We start from the raw sequence: 19,775 nt of genomic DNA on the forward strand, positions 1-19,775 counted from the left end.
ACATTGGCCAGAGCCTCCCTCCCACCGGACAGATTCGACACTTGAGGGAGCTCATCAGGGTGGTCACAAGGTTTCCCGTGATGACTACGAGGGTGTGCCTCCAGCTCCTGGGCCATATATTGGTGTGCACGTACATGGTTCATCACGCCAGACTCAGGATGCTGCCTCTTCAGCTCTGGTTGGCCTTGACATTCTCCCAGTCCAGAGACAGGCTGGACAAGGTCCTCACTGTGCCCGAACTCGTGCTAGCCTCCCTCCGCTGGTGGTCCACCCCGGGGAACATGCTCCGAGGGGTCCCGTTCAGGGGCTGGCCACCGACGGTGAGTTGGTGCGCGATGCGTTGGACTTGGGGTGGGGAGCCCATATGGGAAACCTCCAGACCCAAGGCCTTTGGTCCGTGCAGGAATCAGCCCTGCACATAAAAGTCAAGGAGCTCAGGACGGTCCGTCTAGCCTGTGTGGCCTTTTGCTCACACCTAGCAGACAGGGTGGTCACAGTTCTCATGGACAACGTGGCCTTTGTGTTCTACATCAACAGACAAGGCGGGGCCCGCTTCTCAGCTCTCTGCCAGGAAGCCTTCAGGCTGTGGAACTTCTGTACAGCCCACGATATCAACCTGGAAGCCCATCGCTTACCGGGCGTCCGAAATTCTCAGGCGGATCGGCTGAGTCGGGACTTCTCCTCTCAGCACAAATCGTCGCTGCACCCAGAGGTGGTGCACAGGATTTTCTGAATGTAGGGCTCTTCGCGAACAGACGCTTCTGCCAGTGTCCCCATTTCTGCTCCAGGGGAGGGCTGGGCAGGGGCACGATCTCCAACACCTTCCTTCTGTCTTGATGGGGTCAACTTTTGTATGCCTTTCCCCCAATTTCCCTGATTGGCGAGGTCTTGGAAAAGATCAAGATGGACAGGGCTCGCATCCTTCTGATCGCCCCGGCATGGCCCAGACAGCTCTGGTACAGGGCTCTCACAAGCTTGGCAGTTGCCCCGCCATGGCCGTTAACAACCCTCCCGGAACTTCTCTCCCAGGACCAAGGGCGCCTCCTCCACCCCAACCTAGCAACCCTCCACCTCACAGCATGGTTGCTCAATGGTTAGGCCAGGAGGAGAGGACCTGCTCGGAGGGAGGCCAGCGAATCCTCCTGGAGAGCAGGAGGCCCTCCATGCGTCAGGCCTACTTGGCAAAACGGTCTTGGTTTTCCCGGTGGGCCGTCGATCAGGGTGTCTTGCCAGTGGCTGCCCCAATCCATCTTATACTGGATTACCTCCTTCATCTCAGAGCCCAGGGTCTAGTGCCCTCATGCCATGACCAGTCGATTCCTTAAGGGCTTGGATAGCCTCTTTCCTTATGTTAGACCCCCAGTCCCTCAGGGGGACCTGAACTTGGTGCTGGCCAGACTCCATTTGAGCTGCTTGCTACATGCTCCTAGTCCCACCTCTCATGGAAAGTAGCTTTTCTTGTGGCGATCAATTAGCCATTCTTGTGACGACCCTGCTAGAAGGGTCTCGGAGCTTCAGGCCCTGACCGCCGAACCCCGGTACACAGTATTCCATAAGGATAAAGTCCAGCTCCGCCCACACCCTTCGTTTCTCCCTAAGGTGGTCTCCACCTATCATACGGGCCAGGCCATTTCCTACCCATGCTCTGTCCCAAGCCCAACACGTCCAGTGAGGAGCGCCGCTTCCACATGCTAGATGTAAGATGGGCTCTGGCCTTTTTACCTGGAACGTACGAAACCGTTCAGGAAGTCTTCGCAGCTGTTCATTGCCACGGCTGAGTGCATGAAAGGGCGGCTGATATCCACTCAGCAGCTCTCCAACTGGATCACTTCATGTATCCATACTTGTTACAACCTGGCGGGAGTTCTCCTGCCAATGATTGGGAGGGCGCACTCGACTAGGGCGCAGGCCTCGTCAGCTACCTTTCTGGCTCACGTCTCTATTCAGGGCATTTGTAGGGCTGCCACGTGTTCATCGGTCCACACATTCACCTCGCACTATGCAATCGTCTCCCAAACTAGGGAGGACACCAGGTTCGGCAAGGCAGTGCTTCATCCCAAGTGTCTGTGAACTTCAATCCACCTCCAACAGATATACCTTGGAATCATGTATTGTGGAATGCACATGAGCAATCACTCTAAGAAGAAAAGACAGTTACCTTTTCTGTAACTGGTGTTCTTCAAGATGTGTTGCTCCCTGTCCCCCTGTCCCACCCCTGGAATCCCTGCCCCTGACTGCCCCCTGCTGCCCCATCCAACCCCTCCTTTCCTTCCTGACTGCTCCCCCCCGGGACCCCTGCCCCAATTCAACCCCCTGTTCCCCAACCCTCTGACCACCCCCCAAACTCCCCTGCACTCTATCCAACCCTCCCTGCCCCCTTACCGTGCTGCCTGGAGCACTGGTGGCTGGGTGACACACCACGCAGCACAGAGCACAGGGTCAGGCTGGGCTCTGCAGCTGCGCTGCCCAAGGAGCTCACAGCCCCACCGCTCAGAGGATTGAGCCGACGGCGTAGTGAGCGGAGGCTGTGGGCGAGGGGCTGGGGGCGAGCCTCCCAGGCCAGGAGCTATGGGGCCGGGCAGGAGAGTCCTGTGGGCCGTAGTTCACCCACCTCTGTGTTAGTGGACTTCCCTCTTATCCCATGACTGATAACTTTGCTTAAGACCTTTTGGTGAGGAAACTTGTCAAAGGCTTTCTGAAAGTCCAAGTACATTATATTCACTGGATCACCCTTGTCCAATATGTGTTGACCCCACCTCAAAGAATTCTAATAGATTGGTGAGGCATGATTTCCCTTTACAGAAGCCATATTGGCTCTTTCCCAATTTACCTTCATTTGTGTGTTTGATAATTCTGTTCTTTACTATAGTTTCAACCAATTTCCCTGGTACTGAAGTTAGGCTTACTGCCTTATAATTGCCAAGATGGCCTCTGGAGCCATTTTAAAAAAATTGGCTTTACATTAGCTATCCTCCAATCATCTGGTACAGAGGCTAATTTAAGCGATAAGTTACATATCACATTTAGTAGTTCTGAAGGAACTCAAATGTGAAACTGCAGAACATTTGGGTGAATACCCTCTGGTCCTGGTGATTTATTGCTATTTAATTTATCAATTTGTTCCAAAACCTCCTATATTGACACCTCAATCTGAGACAGTTCCTCAGATTTGTCACTTAAAAAGAATAGCTCAGATGTGGAAATCTCCCTCTCATTGTCTGCAGTAAAGATTGAAGCAAAGAATTAATTTAGTGTCTCCTCTTCCAGTGATCCTCTGATCCTTCAAGTGATCCATCCCGTGTCGCCCATTCCCATCTTCTGGTAAACAGAGGCTAGGGACACTTCAGAGTATGGTTTTGCATCCGTGCCCATCCTAGCTAACAGCCATTGATGAACCATCTCCTTAGCAGTCTTGTCTTCCTTGACTGCCTTGAGTGTTAAAGTACACACCAACACAACCTCAACTCTGCCCTGCCCCCCTGCCATTCTCAAGCTCCAGGGAATTAACTGCATTCTGCATTCACTGTGTTAAGAATAGCTATACTGAATAGTGGAGGCATTAGCTGGAGCAGCTTGATAGAGATGTGATTGTGATCTGAAGAGGTCTGGAGATTACTTTGAGGAGCATCACAGAGCTGGGAATGTGATATGAGGACATCTAAATCTTTGCTCCACTGTATGTGATCGAAGGAATGCATCAGTTAAGCACTGAATTGTGTAGGTTGTGTCAGGAGGTGGGGTACAGGGCTCTGCTTGCCATGGGGATTGTCAGCAGTGAGGTGGGATATGAAACCCTGTCAGTGTGGTTAATGATAGGTGAATTAAAGTGTAATGTTAGGTGAAATCCTATGAGTAAGAATGAAGGGGGTGAGGGAGTTGTAAAATGTAACCTGTGTGTGGTTGCCCAGTACTTGAGTGTAGAATAGTGTAGGTAGCTCCTGTTCAGAACAGCTGACCTAAAAACAAATTTTGCTTTAGAAAAGAGAAGGCATATTACTCTGCTACGGTTGTCACATGTCCAGTTCCCTGAGTGATATGCACTTTCTGCAAAAGCAGAGTTCAAGTATGTGAGCTATGAAAGTATTGGGTCATTACTCAAAGAGGGCAGATTTAACGTTGTGTTGGCATGTACCTTAACTCTGTGTTTCCTCTCTTTCAAAAGTTTGACTTTTGCTGAACTTGATATTCTTGAGGGCATGAGATACTACCAGGCAACCTTAACTCTGCTTAATGATGTCTTCCATCAGTGAATTTCCTAATTTTTTTTTAAAACAGAAAGAGGAATGTTTGTAGGAATTAGTAGCCATTTAGGCAGTTGCAGTTGTCATAGATCCTAGCAAGCACTCCTTCCTGGCCGTCCACTAGGACTGCTGTGAGGAGAATCCAAGCCTCTGAGCTATTGATCCCCTGGCATGTGTTACACTTCTAAAACCTCAGCAGGCTGGAGCACTGCTTCCTCCCTTGGCTTTTTTGGCACATTTCCTGGGCACTGACTCTTGGACTGCTACCACGTCTTGAAAATGGGGCTTGTCACAGGGCGCATCACTCACTGCTGGGTTGTTGCCTCCTCCTGGTATTCTGGAGATTAGCTTGAGGCTGACTCTGCCCCAACCCCGGCAGCAGTTTGCAAACTGTCAGTTCATCTCTGCTGTCCGCCTGCAACCCCTCTTGCAGCCTCAGGAACTGCAATATCCTCTTCATGGCTTGGCCCTCTGGTCATGTCACTATCTGAGTTCCCCCCTTCTGGGTGGGGTTAGCTCCTCAATAGTACGAGGCAGTCTTCCCGCCCACTGTCTTGGTGCCACTCTCCCAGTGGCTGGTAGGGGAACCTGGGCCCGCCCCCTTCTCTGGGTCCCAGGGACCCTCAGTTTAGCAGTCTGGGCCCTCTCTCTAGCCTCACTGTTCTATCCCTGGGCTGCTTCCTACTACTGGTTCCCCTTTTCTTCCTAGGCCTACCAGTTCCCAAAGCCTGCTCCCTCTTCCCAGGGAGTGACTGCAGGCTGCAGTCTCCACTCATTCCTCCCTTTCTCCTGGGAGTGTCTGCCTTATCCCAGCAGCCCCTTCTGCTTTCAGCTGCCTGTGTATTCCAGCCCAGCTGAGCCTCCTTAATTAGCTACCTAATTTGTTAATTGGCCCATCTGGCTTGCATTAAACCCTGCAGGATGAATGTGTGGTAGACACCCCATCACAGGGCTTCAAACCCACCTGCCCTAGGACCCAGGATCAGCACTGACCTCAGTTACATAAACATCCCCCTCTGCCAAAACTTTGCCCCAAGGAAGTGAAGTTTGTGATGTACAGTTTAATTCTCAGGGGCATACAGTAGTTCTGAAGCAGACAAGACGCATACACTTTGTATAGTCTAATGCCTTTATGCTTTTTTATACTTAATCATGTAAAGCACAGGAGAGTCCAGATCATACAAAACACGAAAGATTAAATGCATGTCCCTGCCTCAGTTTCCTCAGCATTGCAGGTCATTCTTTTCGCTGGGGTATGAATCCCTTGGGTTGTCCAGAGTTCTGGTGGTTATCTGGCCTCAGAAAACAGGGCAGAGACCCCCGCCTCATGAGGCTGCTAAATGCTGAGTGACCTCTTCCTTGGAGCCCCTTATCCAGCTTCTGTGACCTTGCTCTCTTGCCCCAAGCTGCTGCTGCTTGTCTGACTCCCCCTGTTCTTGTGTATTTGTTTATTTAAACCTCTCCTGGTCACCTGGTCTTTTTACTCTACTCCTGGTAAATTGCCACTGCTCCTACCTTCCTCCCCTCCCTTCAGAGGAGTCAGCTAAACTGGTTTTCTGAGGATGCAGCTCACCCACTGTTCCCAGATGCACCTAGTCATTAGGTCCTAAGCACCTTCTGTAGTATCTGTCTGGTGTGTAACCACTACAGGTCCTGTCAGCTATGGTGGATCCACATACATACAAGCATTCATGAGAAAGCAGGTTTTCACAGTACAACTTCACAGTATCAATCAATTCATAATTTATACAGCCATAACCCCAGTTCATCACCGTTCTCATCTAGATTTGCAATAGATAAACTACTGTGTGTAGATAGTAACAAAACAACCTAGCTTTTATATAGTGCTTTTGGTCAGTACATCTCAAAGAACTTTACATCATTATCCTCATTTTACAGATGGGAAACTGAGGCTCAGGTCCATAGATCATTCACAGATTCGTAGATTCCAAGACCAGAAGAGACCATTGTGGTCATCTAGTCTGATTTCTGTATAACACAAGCCATAGATTCCCCCAAAATATTTCCTAAAGCATAGTTTAGAGAAACATCCACTATTGATCTTAAAATTGTCAGTGACGGAGAATCTACTGTGATCCTTGGTAATTTGTTCCAATGGTTAGTTACTCTCACTATTACAAATTTACACCTTATTTCCAGTCTGAATTTGTCTATTTTCAACTTCCAGCCATTGGATTGCGTTACACCTTTCTGTGCTAGATTGAAGAGCTGATTGTTAAATATTTGTTCCCCAAGTAAGTCCTTATAGATGGTGATCAAGTTACCCTTTACCTCTTTGATAAGCTAAATAACTAGAGGTCCTTGAGTCTATCACTATAAGGCATGTTTTCTAATCCTTTAACCATTCTCATGGCTCTTCTCTGAACCCTCTCCAGTTTATCAACATCCTTCTTGAATTGTGGCAGCAGAACTGAACACAGTATTCGAGCAGCAGTCACACAAGTGCCAAACACAGAAGTCAAATAACCTCTTTACACCTACTTGAGTTTCCCCCATTTGTGTATCCCAGAACTGCAATTAGCTCTTTTGGCCACAGTGTGTCACGAGCTCATGTTCAACTGATTATCCACCAATTCTCAAATCTTTTTCAGTCACTGCTTCTGAGTATAGAGTCCCCCATCCAGTAAGTATGGCCGGCGTTCTTTGTTCCCAGATATATACATTTACGTTTAGCCATATTAAAATGCACATTGTTTACTTGTGCTCAGTTTACCAAGCGATCCAGAGCACTCTGAATCAGTGACCTGTCCTCTTCATTATTTACCTCTCCCCCAATTTCTGTGTCCTCTGCAAACTTTAAATAGCATAGGTCCAAGAACTGATCCCAATGGGACTCCACTAGAAACACACCCATTCAATAATGATTTCCAATTACATTTTGAGACCTGTCAGCCAGTTTTTAATCCATCTAATGTGTGCCATATTAATTTCGTATCATTCAAGTTTTAAAATGTCATGCCTACTAAGTCAAATGACTTACAGAAGTCTCCGTATATTACATCTGCACTGTTACCTTTATCAATCAAATTTGTAATCTCATCAAAAAAGATATCAAGTTAGTTAACAGGATCTGTTTTCCATAAACTCATGTTGGTTGGCATTAAATATATTAATCTCCTTTAATTATTTATTAATTGAGTCCCATATCAGCCGCTCTGCAGTCTTGCCGAGGTTGATGTCTGACTAACAGGCCTAAAATTACCTGGGTCATCCTATTTATCCTTATTAAAGTAGCTTTCTTCTAATCTTCTGGAACTTCCCCAGTATTCCAAGACTTTTTGAAATTTACATTAACGGCCAAGCAAGCTCCTAAATCAGCTCTTTTGAAACTCTTTGATGCAGATTATATGGACAAACTGATTTTAAAATGTCTAACTTCAGTAGTTGCTGTTTAACATTCTCCTGAGATACTAGTGGAATAGAAAGTGTTTTATCATATGATATGTCTACACCTGTTTTCTTCCAAAATATAGAACAGAAATATTTATTGAAGACATCTGCCTTTTCTGCATGGTTTATGATAATTTTGACATTTCCATCTATTAATGGACCAATACCATTGTTATGATACTTTTTGTTCCTAACATACTTAAAAAGCTCCTCCTTATTGTCCCTAATTCTGCTAGCCATAGATTTCTCCTTGTGTCCCTCTGCTTCTCTTAGCAATTTTCTACAATTCCTCGCTTCTGATTTATATTCATTACTATCAACTTCCCCTTTCTTCCATTTGATATATAGATCTTTTAAATTTTTTATAGCTGCCTTCACTTCCCCCATAAACCAGGTCAGATTTTTAACCCTTCTTCCTCAGTTGTGGGATTATGGCTTTTTGGGCATCTATGAAAGTATTCTTAAACAATTTTGGATGATCATTTATATTTTTCTGATTAAATTCTCCCTCCCAGCTGATTTGTCTGATAATTTTTTTTCAGCTTTGTGATACTGGCATTTTTAAAGCATCAAGTATGTATTTATATCACTGGTCTGGACTTTATTCCGCATCCACATTAGAAATATGATCAAATCATGATCACGTGTACCTAAATTACCATTAATTTTAGTACTGTGATCAGACCACCTTTATCTGTCAAGCTCTAATGTAGAATTCCTCCATGTTGGCTACAATACTTGTTGATTAAGGAAAATGTCAGAGAGATGAAGAGAGTTGCCTAAGGTCACTCAGCAGGCCACTGCCAGAGCCAGGAATAGTTGCAGTGTGGGGGTCTCTCGACACCATTACTGTATGATTCCTAAATGCTCCTCTCTCTCCTCTGTTTTGTGATAGTGGAATGGGGATAATGGTCATGCTTCTAAGTGTGTAGTTGTTAACAGAGCTAGTGAGAGAAATCTCAGACATCTATATGTCCCAAAATCTTGAGAGCTTTATTACATTGGCTTAGTAAATTTACATGCATGAGAGAAGATGGGAGTGTTTCTTTTCTTTTCCACCCTCTCCCCTACCATTTTGTGCAACATGTAGCCCTTCCACCAACCCTTCCAGCTCAGACCTTTTCCAGATGTTTGCCCTACCAGGAATTTGAAGTGTCATTAGCTGAGCACAGTTTAGGATCTAAGTTGTCTGCTTATCCCCATGAGCTATCTAGCTGCCATGAAACTTCCTAAACTACAAAACCTCTTGGCTTCTCTCTCTTTGCATGTTCAGTGTAATCTGATTTGCTTGTGAACATTTAGGCATGAGGGTAAATTAGGAGCCAAGCTCTTCAGCTAATACCATTCTGAATTTTGCTCCCCCAGAAGGCTAGTGGGTGCCATGCACTCTTTGGGGGAAACCCTCAAGTGAGTGCAAGCCTTTTATCAGGATCAGAGCCATGGTTTGATCCCCAGGTCTGGGTGAAAATATGTCAACATTAAGAAAATAGCTCAGTGGTTTGAGCATTGGCCTGCTAAACCCAGAGTTGTGAGTTCAATCCTTGAGGGGGCCATTTAGGGATCTGGGGCAAAAATTGGGGATTGGTCCTGCTTTGAGCAGGGGGTTGGACTAGATGACCTCCTAAGGTCCCTTCCAACCATGATTCTATGATTCAAAATACTTTTTTGTGGGGACTGTATTTTGGGAACCCCTTGGTCAAAATGACCACAAATTTGGAACACCCTGGCCAGTGCCTGATGAGCCATATCAAATTTCAAGGCAATCTGAGTAACCATGTAGATTTTAGAGCACTTAGAAGAACTGAGGTTTAAACCAACAGCTGGCTTATACCTTAACTATACTAGACCAGGCAGTCCATTATAATATTTATTAGGAACTGAACTGAAGCACATACTGCAGGAGGTCAAGGATCCATTGCATAACTCTGTACAGCAACAACTCCTGTGAGAAAAGAGGGATAAAATCTATTGTGCCTCAGTCTTGCTGTGACATTAGAATCTGACCTTTTCACAATACCAGAGTTTTCCGCTTGTGAAAAAGATTGCACTACTACTAGTTTATGTAATAGCAGCACCCGTGTCTTAGCTCTGCCTTGGCATTTTTGTAGCAGCCAACGCCATCCAATGGGACAAATTTCTCTTCCACTGATATGGGAATGGCCACGTTTGAACATTTGGCTCCTGTTTCTTTAGTTTCAGATGATGTTGGTAGCTAACAGGATGTTGAATGAGCATCAGTGTCATGAGAAACATTAGGAAGAGCAGAAGTTGTAGGGCTTGTGGGTGGAGCTGCGGGGTTTTGAGCTGGAATTTCACTAGATTAATTTGTCTTTCTCTGGCAGGTGGTAAAGGTTCCCATATTAGAATGTTCACAGTACTTGGATTGTGAATCGTGTTTGACACTGAAAGATCCATACTGTGGCTGGTGTGTTCTCCAGGGACGGTAAGATCTCTGATCACTTCCTCAACAAGGCTCTTCAGAGAAATGATTATTTGGGATTAGCTAGTTAATTTTCTTCTGTTTAGTTCTGTCCGTTTTACTGGAAAACTCCAATAAGGTACAGTATGCGATGATGTTAACTCTTCTATTCGTACATTTATATGATCTTGTGCAACATGCATTTAGACTTATATAGCCCTACTTGAAATACTGTTAGCTGCTGCATGTGGTACATACATCTCCTCTGTGTTCATTCATTCTTTAAACCCTCATCCTTCTATCATCTGATTCTGTCTCCCCACACGACCTCCCGGAAATGCCACCATTAGTCAACAGCTGCTTTTTCTCTGGCACCTTCCAGTTCGTGCAAATTGGAGCCACTGCATTTCACTCAGTTCTGCACTTCTCTTCAATCACCATGCACTGTATTCTTCCCAGTGGATCTCATTCTGGGTTTCACTCTGACCACAGCAAGGAAACTAGTCTGTTCCATGCAGCTAACAGCCTTCTCCTTTCTGCTGTTACTGGCTCATCCTCTCTCCTCATTCAGCCTTTGACACTCTGTTCCAGTCCTTGGTAGTGGATCCAGCAATGCTGTGAACTCCAGCTCCCATCAAACATGGTTCTGCTTCCACTTGGCTATCCTTTTCTGTCTATGCAGTGCCACAGTGTTCAGTTCGTTACCCTCTGTTATGTCCCTTCTTCCTCTCAGGTTTCTCACCTCCACCTTTAATGTTAGTGGCCAGGTTTACTCAGCTGTAAATTGTAAATATAATTTACAAAATGAAGTTGTGCTGTATCTAATGTACCCTGTGTGGCCAAGATTCCCATTCATGCCCAAATTTGGATTCACAGAATCCTAGAATCTCAGGGTTGGAAGGGACCTCAAGAGGTCATCTAGTTCAACCCCCTGCTCAAAGCAGGACCAATCCCCAACTAAAGCATTCCGGCCAGGGCTTTGTCAAGCCTGACCTTAAAAACCTCTAAGGAAGGAGATTCCACCACCTCCCTAGGTAATGCATTCTAGTGCTTCACCACCCTCCTAGTGAAAAAGTTTTTCCCAATATCCAACCTAAACCTCCCCCACTGCAACTTGAGACCATTACTCCTTGTTCTGTCATCTGGTACCACTGAGAACAGCCTAGATCCATCCTCTTTAGAACCCCCTTTAAGGTAGTTGAAAGAAGCTATCAAATCCCCCCTCATTCTTCTCTTTTGCAGACTAAATTATCCCAGTTCCCTCAGCGTCTCCTCATAAGTCATGTGCTCCAAACCCCTGATCATTTTTGTTGCCCTCCACTGGACTCTTTCCAATTTTTCCACATCCTTCTTGTAGCGTGGGGCCCAAAACTGGACACACTACTCCAGATGAGGCCTCAACAATGCCAAATAGCACTGTTGGAGCTATTGAGGCTACATGCCTTAGCTTGTTGTCACTACTGTAGTTGGTGTGTATGGTTTTCCTACCACTCTTGCTGGGGAGAGTCCTGCTCACAGCAATATTGTAGCCAAAGAATACATCCCCTCCTCAGTTTTGGAGAGCACGCTGATGGTTTCCTAAATCTTTTTCTTCAGGTGCAGTCGTCGCTCTGAGTGCTCCAGATCCACAGTGAGTGAGCAGTGGCTCTGGAGTTTTAATTCTACAAAGCAATGTTTATCCATCCAGTCACTAAGCCCAGCTAATATCAGCAGAGAAGAAAAGAGAAATGTGAGCAGTGACATAGTACTTGGAAAACATACCAATGTGATAAGAATGGTGGCTTTCTCCTTTCATGTCTGTAGATGGTTGGCCACCTTCCATTCTGGTGTAAATGAGAAAATCTCCTATTGACTTCAATGGGAGCTGAATCACTAAGCTTTGGACTTCATCCAGGGTGTGCCTTACTCAGGGCACTTAAGTGTCATGATGGTTTCAGGAGGGATGGGTTCCTTCATGACTTTTTCAAGTCAGATGTCTATGCATATATTATTATGAGAGTGATACATTTTGGGGGTTCTTACTTGCCTTGTGCTGCTACTGCAAAGTCTGTCCTTGGGTTGGCATGTGTAAGCATACCTATAGATTTCTAAAGCTTCATGATGCTGATTATTAAAAGGATAATGAAAGAAAGTTTAAAATCATCAGCCCAGTTTCTGACCTCTGCTAGAAGAGCCAATGGGAAACTGAGGTGTCTCATGGATGAGAATTCTGTCGATGTACCAAGAGCCGGTGGGAACCCAGCTTCCATCTAGAGAACTGGGTGCTTGTTTACAGGAAGGACATTAAGGAATGGCATTGAAAATGGCAGCAAGGATAATGCGATTAGAGACAATAGTGGGAGCCATCTTAGAAAGAAAATGGATGGATGTATCAATTATTTTTTTGTCTCTCTAAAAATGAGAGATTAGGAAAACAATTATATTAACTAGAAAAGTGTGAATTATGAAGGGACAAATTGTGGATTTATATTAATATTTGATTGGCAGATTTTCCTGACTATCTTGGATTTACCATCCTTGCATGAGGAAGAATCATATTCTTGTTACTTTGAAGACTATGAGAGTCCAGCAGTTCTGACAGAGTCAGGCATCGTGTGTCCCTCCCCAGATCCCAGCCAAGCACCAGCTTTGAAAACAGGAACAGGTCAGTTCAACATTTTCTGTAAATGAAATATAAAACGACTGGTAAACAAAATAATCAGAAGAAGGAACAACGGAGTTTGTCAGAATGTCGGTGGCGAGGTGGAATATGATGGAATTCTAATGCTTTAATGATGGTTAAGTGAAAGTATAGGTTGAGTTGGTATCCTGTGAGTAAGTATAAGGGAGTCTTAAGTCTGTCACATAGTTCTTAAATTGTACACATATGGTATTGTTTCTGGGGAGCTGGCTAAGTGTCAGTGTTCACCAGGGTGTGGAACTGCCTGAAAGTGTCAAGGGCCACTGTGAGTATGTGCGCATTGAAGCATTGCTCAAAGAGGGTAGACAGAGGTGGTGTGGGTGACTGTATTTTTTTTCCTTTCTGTCCATTTGTCCTGTGGATGAGAGTGAATGGGCTGTAAAAGAGGTGAAGAACATGTACATTTCAGACACTGTTGGCAGAGGAATGGTATATGTGTGAATGGGGCGTGTTGGGATATTTCTGAAAGAGGGCAGAGTTAAGGTTGCATGGGCAACATTAACTGTACATTGAGTTTTGCTCAGCTTAGTTTCTGCAAGGGGATGACATAGTACCAAGCAACCTTAACTCTGTGGTAACTTAGTTTTTTACCATTGAATTAGGTAGATAAATACTACTGGGAATTGTCATTCTATGAGACTTTCACTTCCCAGATACAGGTTGGGGAACAAATGCTACTAATAATGGTAGGGCCTAGTTATTCCTGGATATGATAGCTGACAGATTTGGTTACCAAATAGTCGTTAAGCCAACAAAAGTTAATACTATTTTATATTTGGTTTTGGTAACCAGTAACATTATAGAAGAGCTAGTTGTAAAAAATCTTGGATTGACTGAGCATGAGTTGATTCAGTTTAAATTAAATGGAAGGATAATCAAAACTAGGTCACCAACTACAGGGCAGACTTTGAGAAATGAAGGGAAATAATTAATGAAGGCAACTGGACTGCAGAGCTCAAGGACTTAATGTGAAGCCTTGGAATTTCTTCCAGATAATTTTTGCACCTTTGACTTGAACTTGCATCCCCAACAAGAAGAATAAACTTGTAGGGAAGTGCTCCAAACCTAATTGAATGAAATACCACCTCAAAAATGTGATAGGAGTATGCAGAGATTCTACAAAGGAGTGGAAAAAGGGATCAGTCAGCAAGGAAAGTGAGAGGTCAGAAAGTGGAGAGGTAAAGTGATAATTGCCAAAAGTCAAGTTGAGTTAAACCTTGCAAAGGAAATTAAAACAAATAGTTAAAGGTACCACATAAATAAGAAGAGAACAAGAAGAGAAGAAATGGGCAGAGATTAAGGATAATCTTGGTCTGGCCCCGACACTAAATGAATATTTGCCTCAGTTTTCAATAAGGATGATAATATAGAATGTGTGGGCAAAGGCAGGATGGGTAATTGGGATTGAATGTATAGAAATGGAAATACTGCATCAGAGGTGAAAGCAAAACTCAAAATGCTTAATGCATTCAAATCAGGGGGACTGGATAATCTCCATCCCAGAATACTGAAAGAACTGGCTCATGAATTTGCAAATCCAGTAACTAGAATTTTTAATCTATCAAATTGGGGGTAGTATCATATGGCTGGAGAACAGGAAATATAGTACTTATATTTAAGAAAGGGAAAAAAGGTAATCTGGGAACAACAGACCCGTTAGCTTGACCTCAGTAGTATACAAGGCTTTAGAACAATTTTTAAAGGAAACAGACATTAAAGACATGGTAGTAAATGGAAGAAGGGGTAAAATGCAGCATGGGTTTACAAAAAATAGATTGTGCCAGAATAACACATCTTTTTTTGATAAGACGAGGAATCCAGGAGATCTAATCTATATGGACCTTCAGAAAGCATTTGATACAGTACCACATGGCAGGTTCCAGAGTACCACATGGGAAATTATTAGTTAAGATGAGAAAATGAGGTTAGTACAAAAATCATAGAATATCAGGGTTGGAAGGGACCTCAGGAGGTCATCTAGTCCAACCCCCTGCTCAAAGCAGGACCAACCCCAACTAAATCATCCCAGCCAGGGCTTTGTCAAGCGTGACCTTAAAAACCTGAAAAGGAAGGAGATTCCACCACCTCCCTAGGTAACGCATTCCAGTGCTTCACCACCCGCCTAGTGAAAAAGTTTTTCCTAATATCCAACCTAAACCTCCCCCACTGCAACTTGAGACCATGACTCCTTGTTCTGTCATCTGCTACCACTGAGAACAGTCTAGATCCATCCTCTTTGGAACCCCCTTTCAGGTAGTTGAAAGCAGCTATCAAATCCCCCCTCATTCTTCTCTTCCGCAGACTGACTAATCCCAGTTCCCTCAACCTCTCTTCATAAATCATGTGTTCCAGTCTCAGAACTAGACTCAATGACCCAGGAGGTCTCATCCAGTCCTATGTTCCTATTCAATTGGAGGGAAATACTTATGAAGAAGCTAAGGCTGGAAGAGACCTAGGGCCCCAAGGGTGATTGTGGACAACACATTAGACATGTGTCTGCTATGCAATATGGCAGCAGAAAAAACTAACACAGCCTTTGGTTATGAATGGAGAGGTATCATGTTCTGAGCAAGGAGGGTACAGTGTCCTTCCGTCCAACACAGCTCAGGCAGCACCTTGAATTCCGTGTTCAGGTCTGGACATCACTGGACCCAAAAGATACTGACAAACTGAAATTCAGTGAAGACCAGCTACAATGATTAGGGGACTGGAAAGGTTCATTTTAAAGGGTTTTATGTAGACAGCTTGGCTGAAATAAGACTGAGGGGGAGCTAGGGACCTGTGCACCGGTATTCAAAGTGGTAAAATGGGGTAACAGCAGGAATAATAGAATGGAAATAAATCAAGAAAACGTAGGCTATCAGGCTAAACTTCTTGCCCATGATCTGCATCAGCGTTTTGAATCCTCTCCACTTGGGAACATCATCACAGCAGTGATTGAAAATGAAAGTGACACAGCACTGGAGTGAACAGTGCTGTGTTGCTAGGGGCGTTGGACTGATTGAACTGGTAACATTTATAATTTTGTGACTCTGTGGCATATGTTCAGAGGATTTGGTAGTTTCAGGACCCCTGAGCTGGATTCATATTTTCATCTGGGCAGGAAGTAGCAAATTAAACTGCTGTTACAGTATGTAAGCTTATGTCAGATCCAAAAACATCATGAGGCTGGTTTACAAATCATGATGTCTCTAAAAACCCCAAATGTATTGTTTCTTATTTGCTTTTTGCTTTTTGAACTGTGTGGCAGAAGCCACTGTCCCAAAGATGTGAACATCTTAAGGTCACAACTCAATCTGAAGGCAGAGGCAGAAGTGTGGGCCTTGGAGGGAGCTCACCTTCCTCACTCCTTGTTCCTGAGGCTGGGAGTTGCCCTTCTATCCCCCTCTTCTGTCACTCCCTTCCCCATCTTCATCTCCACGTCCATAGTCCTCTCCCCCACAATCTCCTGTCCCCAGCCTGTCCCAGCATTAACCTGTCTTCACGTTTGCTTTTCTTTCCTGTTAAACTATCCTACATTTCCCCCCTGCCTCCCTCCATTCCCTTGCACCCCCTTAGTCTCCTCCTGGATTTCTTCAGCCTCTTGCCTGTTTCCCATATTCTCCTGCCCATTCAGTCTCCCTCCTTGCATTATGGTTCCCTGACATCCCCTTCAGTGCCACTCCCTTCATCCTTTAGTTTTCCCTGCAACCTCCTCCTGGTCCCCACATTCATAGAATCATAGAATATCAGGGTTAGAAGGGACCTCAGGAGGTCATCTAGTCGAACCCCCTGCTCAAAGCAGGACCAATCCCCAATTAAATCATCCCAGCCAGGGCTTTGTCAAGCCTGACCTTAAAAACTTCTAAGGAAGGAGATTCTGCCACCTCCCTAGGTAACGCATTCCAGTGTTTCACCACTCTCCTAGTGAAAAAGTTTTTCCTAATATCCAACCTAAACCTCCCCCACTGCAACTTGAGACCATTACTCCTTGTCCTGTCCTCTTCTACCACTGAGAATAGTCTAGAACCATCCTCTCTGGAACCACTTCTCAGGTAGTTGAAAGCAGCTATCAAATCCCCCCTCATTCTTCTCTTCTGCAGACTAAACAATCCCAGTTCCCTCAGCCTCTCCTCATAAGTCATGTGTTCCAGACCCCTAATCATTTTTGTTGCCCTTCGCTGGACTCTCTCCAATTTATCCACATCCTTCTTGTAGTGTGGGGCCCAAAACTGGACACAGTACTCCAGATGAGGCCTCACCAATGTCGAATAGAGGGGAACGATCACGTCCCTCAATCTGCTCGCTATGCCCCTACTTATACATCCCAAAATGCCATTGGCCTTCTTGGCAACAAGGGCACACTGCTGACTCATATCCAGCTTCTCGTCCACTGTCACCCCTAGGTCCTTTTCCGCAGAACTTCTGCCTAGCCATTCGGTCCCTAGTCTGTAGCTGTGCATTGGATTCTTCCGTCCTAAGTGCAGGACTCTGCACTTGTCCTTGTTGAACCTCATCAGATTTCTTTTGGCCCAATCCTCCAATTTGTCTAGGTCCCTCTGTATCCTATCCCTGCCCTCCGGCATATCTACCACTCCTCCCAGTTTAGTATCATCCGCAAATTTGCTGAGAGTGCAATCCACACCATCCTCCAGATCATTTAGGAAGATATTGAACAAATCCGGCCCCAGGACCGACCCTTGGGGCACTCCACTTGACACCGGCTGCCAACTAGACATGGAGCCATTGATCACTACCCGTTGAGCCCGACAATCTAGCCAACTTTCTACCCACCTTGTAGTGCATTCATCCAGCCCATACTTCTTTTAACTTGCTGACAAGAATACTGTGGGAGACCGTGTCAAAAGCTTTGCTAAAGTCAAGAAACAATACATCCACTGCTTTCCCTTCATCCACAGAACCAGTAATCTCATCATAGAAGGCGATTAGATTAGTCAGGCATGACCTTCCCTTGGTGAATCCATGCTGACTGTTCCTGATCACTTTCCTCTCATGTAAGTGCTTCAGGATTGATTCTTTGAGGACCTGTTCCATGATTTTTCCGGGGACTGAGGTGAGGCTGACTGGCCTGTAGTTCCCAGGATCCTCCTCCTTCCCTTTTTTAAAGATTGGCACTACATTAGCCTTTTTCCAGTCATCTGGGACTTCCCCCGTTCGCCACGAGTTTTCAGAGATAATGGCCAATGGCTCTGCAATCACATCCGCCAATTCCTTTAGCACTCTCGGATGCAACTCGTCCGGCCCCATGGACTTGTGCACGTCCAGCTTTTCTAAATAGTCCCTAACCACCTCTTTCTCCACAGAGGGCTGGCCATCTACTCCCCATGTTGTGATGCCCAGCGCAGCAGTCTGGAAGCTGTCCTTGTTAGTGAAGACAGAGGCAAAAAAAGCATTGAGCACATTAGCTTTTTCCACATCCTCGGTCACTAGGTTGCCTCCCTCATTCAGTAAGGGGCCCACACTTTTCTTGGCTTTCTTCTTGTTGGCAACATACCTGAAGAAACCCTTCTTGTTACTCTTGACATCTCTTGCTAGCTGCAGCTCCAGGTGCGATTTGGCCCTCCTGATTTCATTCCTACATGCCCGAGCAATATTTTTATACTCTTCCCTGGTCATTTGTCCAACCTTCCACTTCTTGTGAGCTTCTTTTTTATGTTTAAGATCCGCTAGTATTTCACCGTTAAGCCAAGCTGGTCGCCTGCCATATTTACTATTCTTTCGACTCATCGGGATGGTTTGTCCCTGTAACCTCAACAGGGATTCCTTGAAATACAGCCAGCTCTCCTGGACTCCTTTCCCCTTCATGTTAGTCCCCCAGGGGATCCTACCCATCCGTTCCCTGAGGGAGTCGAAGTCTGCTTTCCTGAAGTCCAGGGTCCGTATCCTGCTGCTTACCTTTCTTCCCTGTGTCAGGATCCTGAACTCAACCAACTCATGGTCACTGCCTCCCAGATTCCCGTCCACTTTTGCTTCCCCCACTAATTCTTCCCTGTTTGTGAGCAGCAGGTCAAGAAAAGCTCCCCCCCATAGTTGGCTCGTCTAGCACTTGCACCAGGAAATTGTCCTCTATAGCCTTCAGCCCCCAACAATACTGCTGTGGCCATCTTCCCTGAAGGTAGCCTGGCTTCATTCAAATTGGAAACAGTGAGAATTGGTGGCCATCTTCACTAGGTGCAGCCTTGTGTTCATATGCAAAGGCTCTAGGGAAATGGAGGCCATTTTGTCTGAGACCAGGTTGGCTTCCGCCGCAATAAAAGTAATGAGCAATAGTGAGCATTTTGGAGCAGGGCGTATTTAAGGATTGGAATCCAGCATTCATGAAATCATTAGACCTTTTAAAACGCACCAAACATCATGAACTCTGTGACAAAATCACAGGAATTGGCAACACCATGTTGGCTGGTGGCTTTTCCTTGCCCAAGATTGATCTGCATGTGGTTGCAACAATTGGTTTTCACACACCTTTTAGTCAGATATTTTCTCAACAGCACCCTTCACCTCTGTCCTCTTGTGAAAAGCCCAGCCTGCGCCATACTGACCCTCTCTTAGATACAGAAATAGAGGTGATTTTAGTATTTGTCTGAATCCGGATACATACCTAAAGCCTACCTGGAAGAGAGGAAGTGAACCGCTGACTGAACTGCCTTGAGGAGAAGGGCAGCCCAGCCTGCCGACTGCTTATTCACTTGGTAGATGAGCAGTCTGGCCAGCTCCCTGAGGAATGGCAAAGCCTGGAGATCGGCTGGCTGTGGAGCTTTCCCTTTTGTTCAGAGTGCAAGTGTCTGTCTCCAGCGTCATGGGTGGGTGTTTATGAATAAAGATGATAAATGTGCTTATAAAAACAGAAAGACAAGGTGTGTAAGGTAATATCTTGTATCAGACCAATTTCTGCTGGTGAGAGAGAAAGCCTTTCGAGATTACACAGAGCTTGGAAGCTTGTCTCTTTCAACAACAGAAGTTGGTCCAATAAAAGATACTACCCCCCACCTTGTGTGTCTAATATCCTGGGACCAACACATCTACA

At 45.3% G+C, this 19,775-nt stretch overlaps 1 protein-coding gene across 6 annotated transcripts in view; it reads left to right on the top strand.

Annotated features, from left to right (window-relative positions):
- The window catches only part of PLXNB1 (plexin B1), a 193,925-nt gene that overhangs the window by 106,366 nt on the left and 67,784 nt on the right, over window positions 1–19,775 (top strand). For 5 of the 6 annotated variants that reach the window (XM_074957247.1, XM_074957246.1, XM_074957242.1 and 2 more), the window contains 3 exons: window positions 9,995–10,095; window positions 11,668–11,800; window positions 12,559–12,715. In XM_074957247.1, the coding sequence (XP_074813348.1) occupies window positions 9,995–10,095; window positions 11,668–11,800; window positions 12,559–12,715 (391 nt within the window). The remainder of the gene's footprint in view (window positions 1–9,994; window positions 10,096–11,667; window positions 11,801–12,558; window positions 12,716–19,775) is intronic. The other variant, XM_074957248.1, reaches the window with a different exon arrangement.

This window comes from Natator depressus, chromosome 7 (genome assembly GCF_965152275.1).
Source record: "Natator depressus isolate rNatDep1 chromosome 7, rNatDep2.hap1, whole genome shotgun sequence".
In the NCBI taxonomy this organism is placed as follows: Eukaryota; Metazoa; Chordata; order Testudines; family Cheloniidae; genus Natator; species Natator depressus.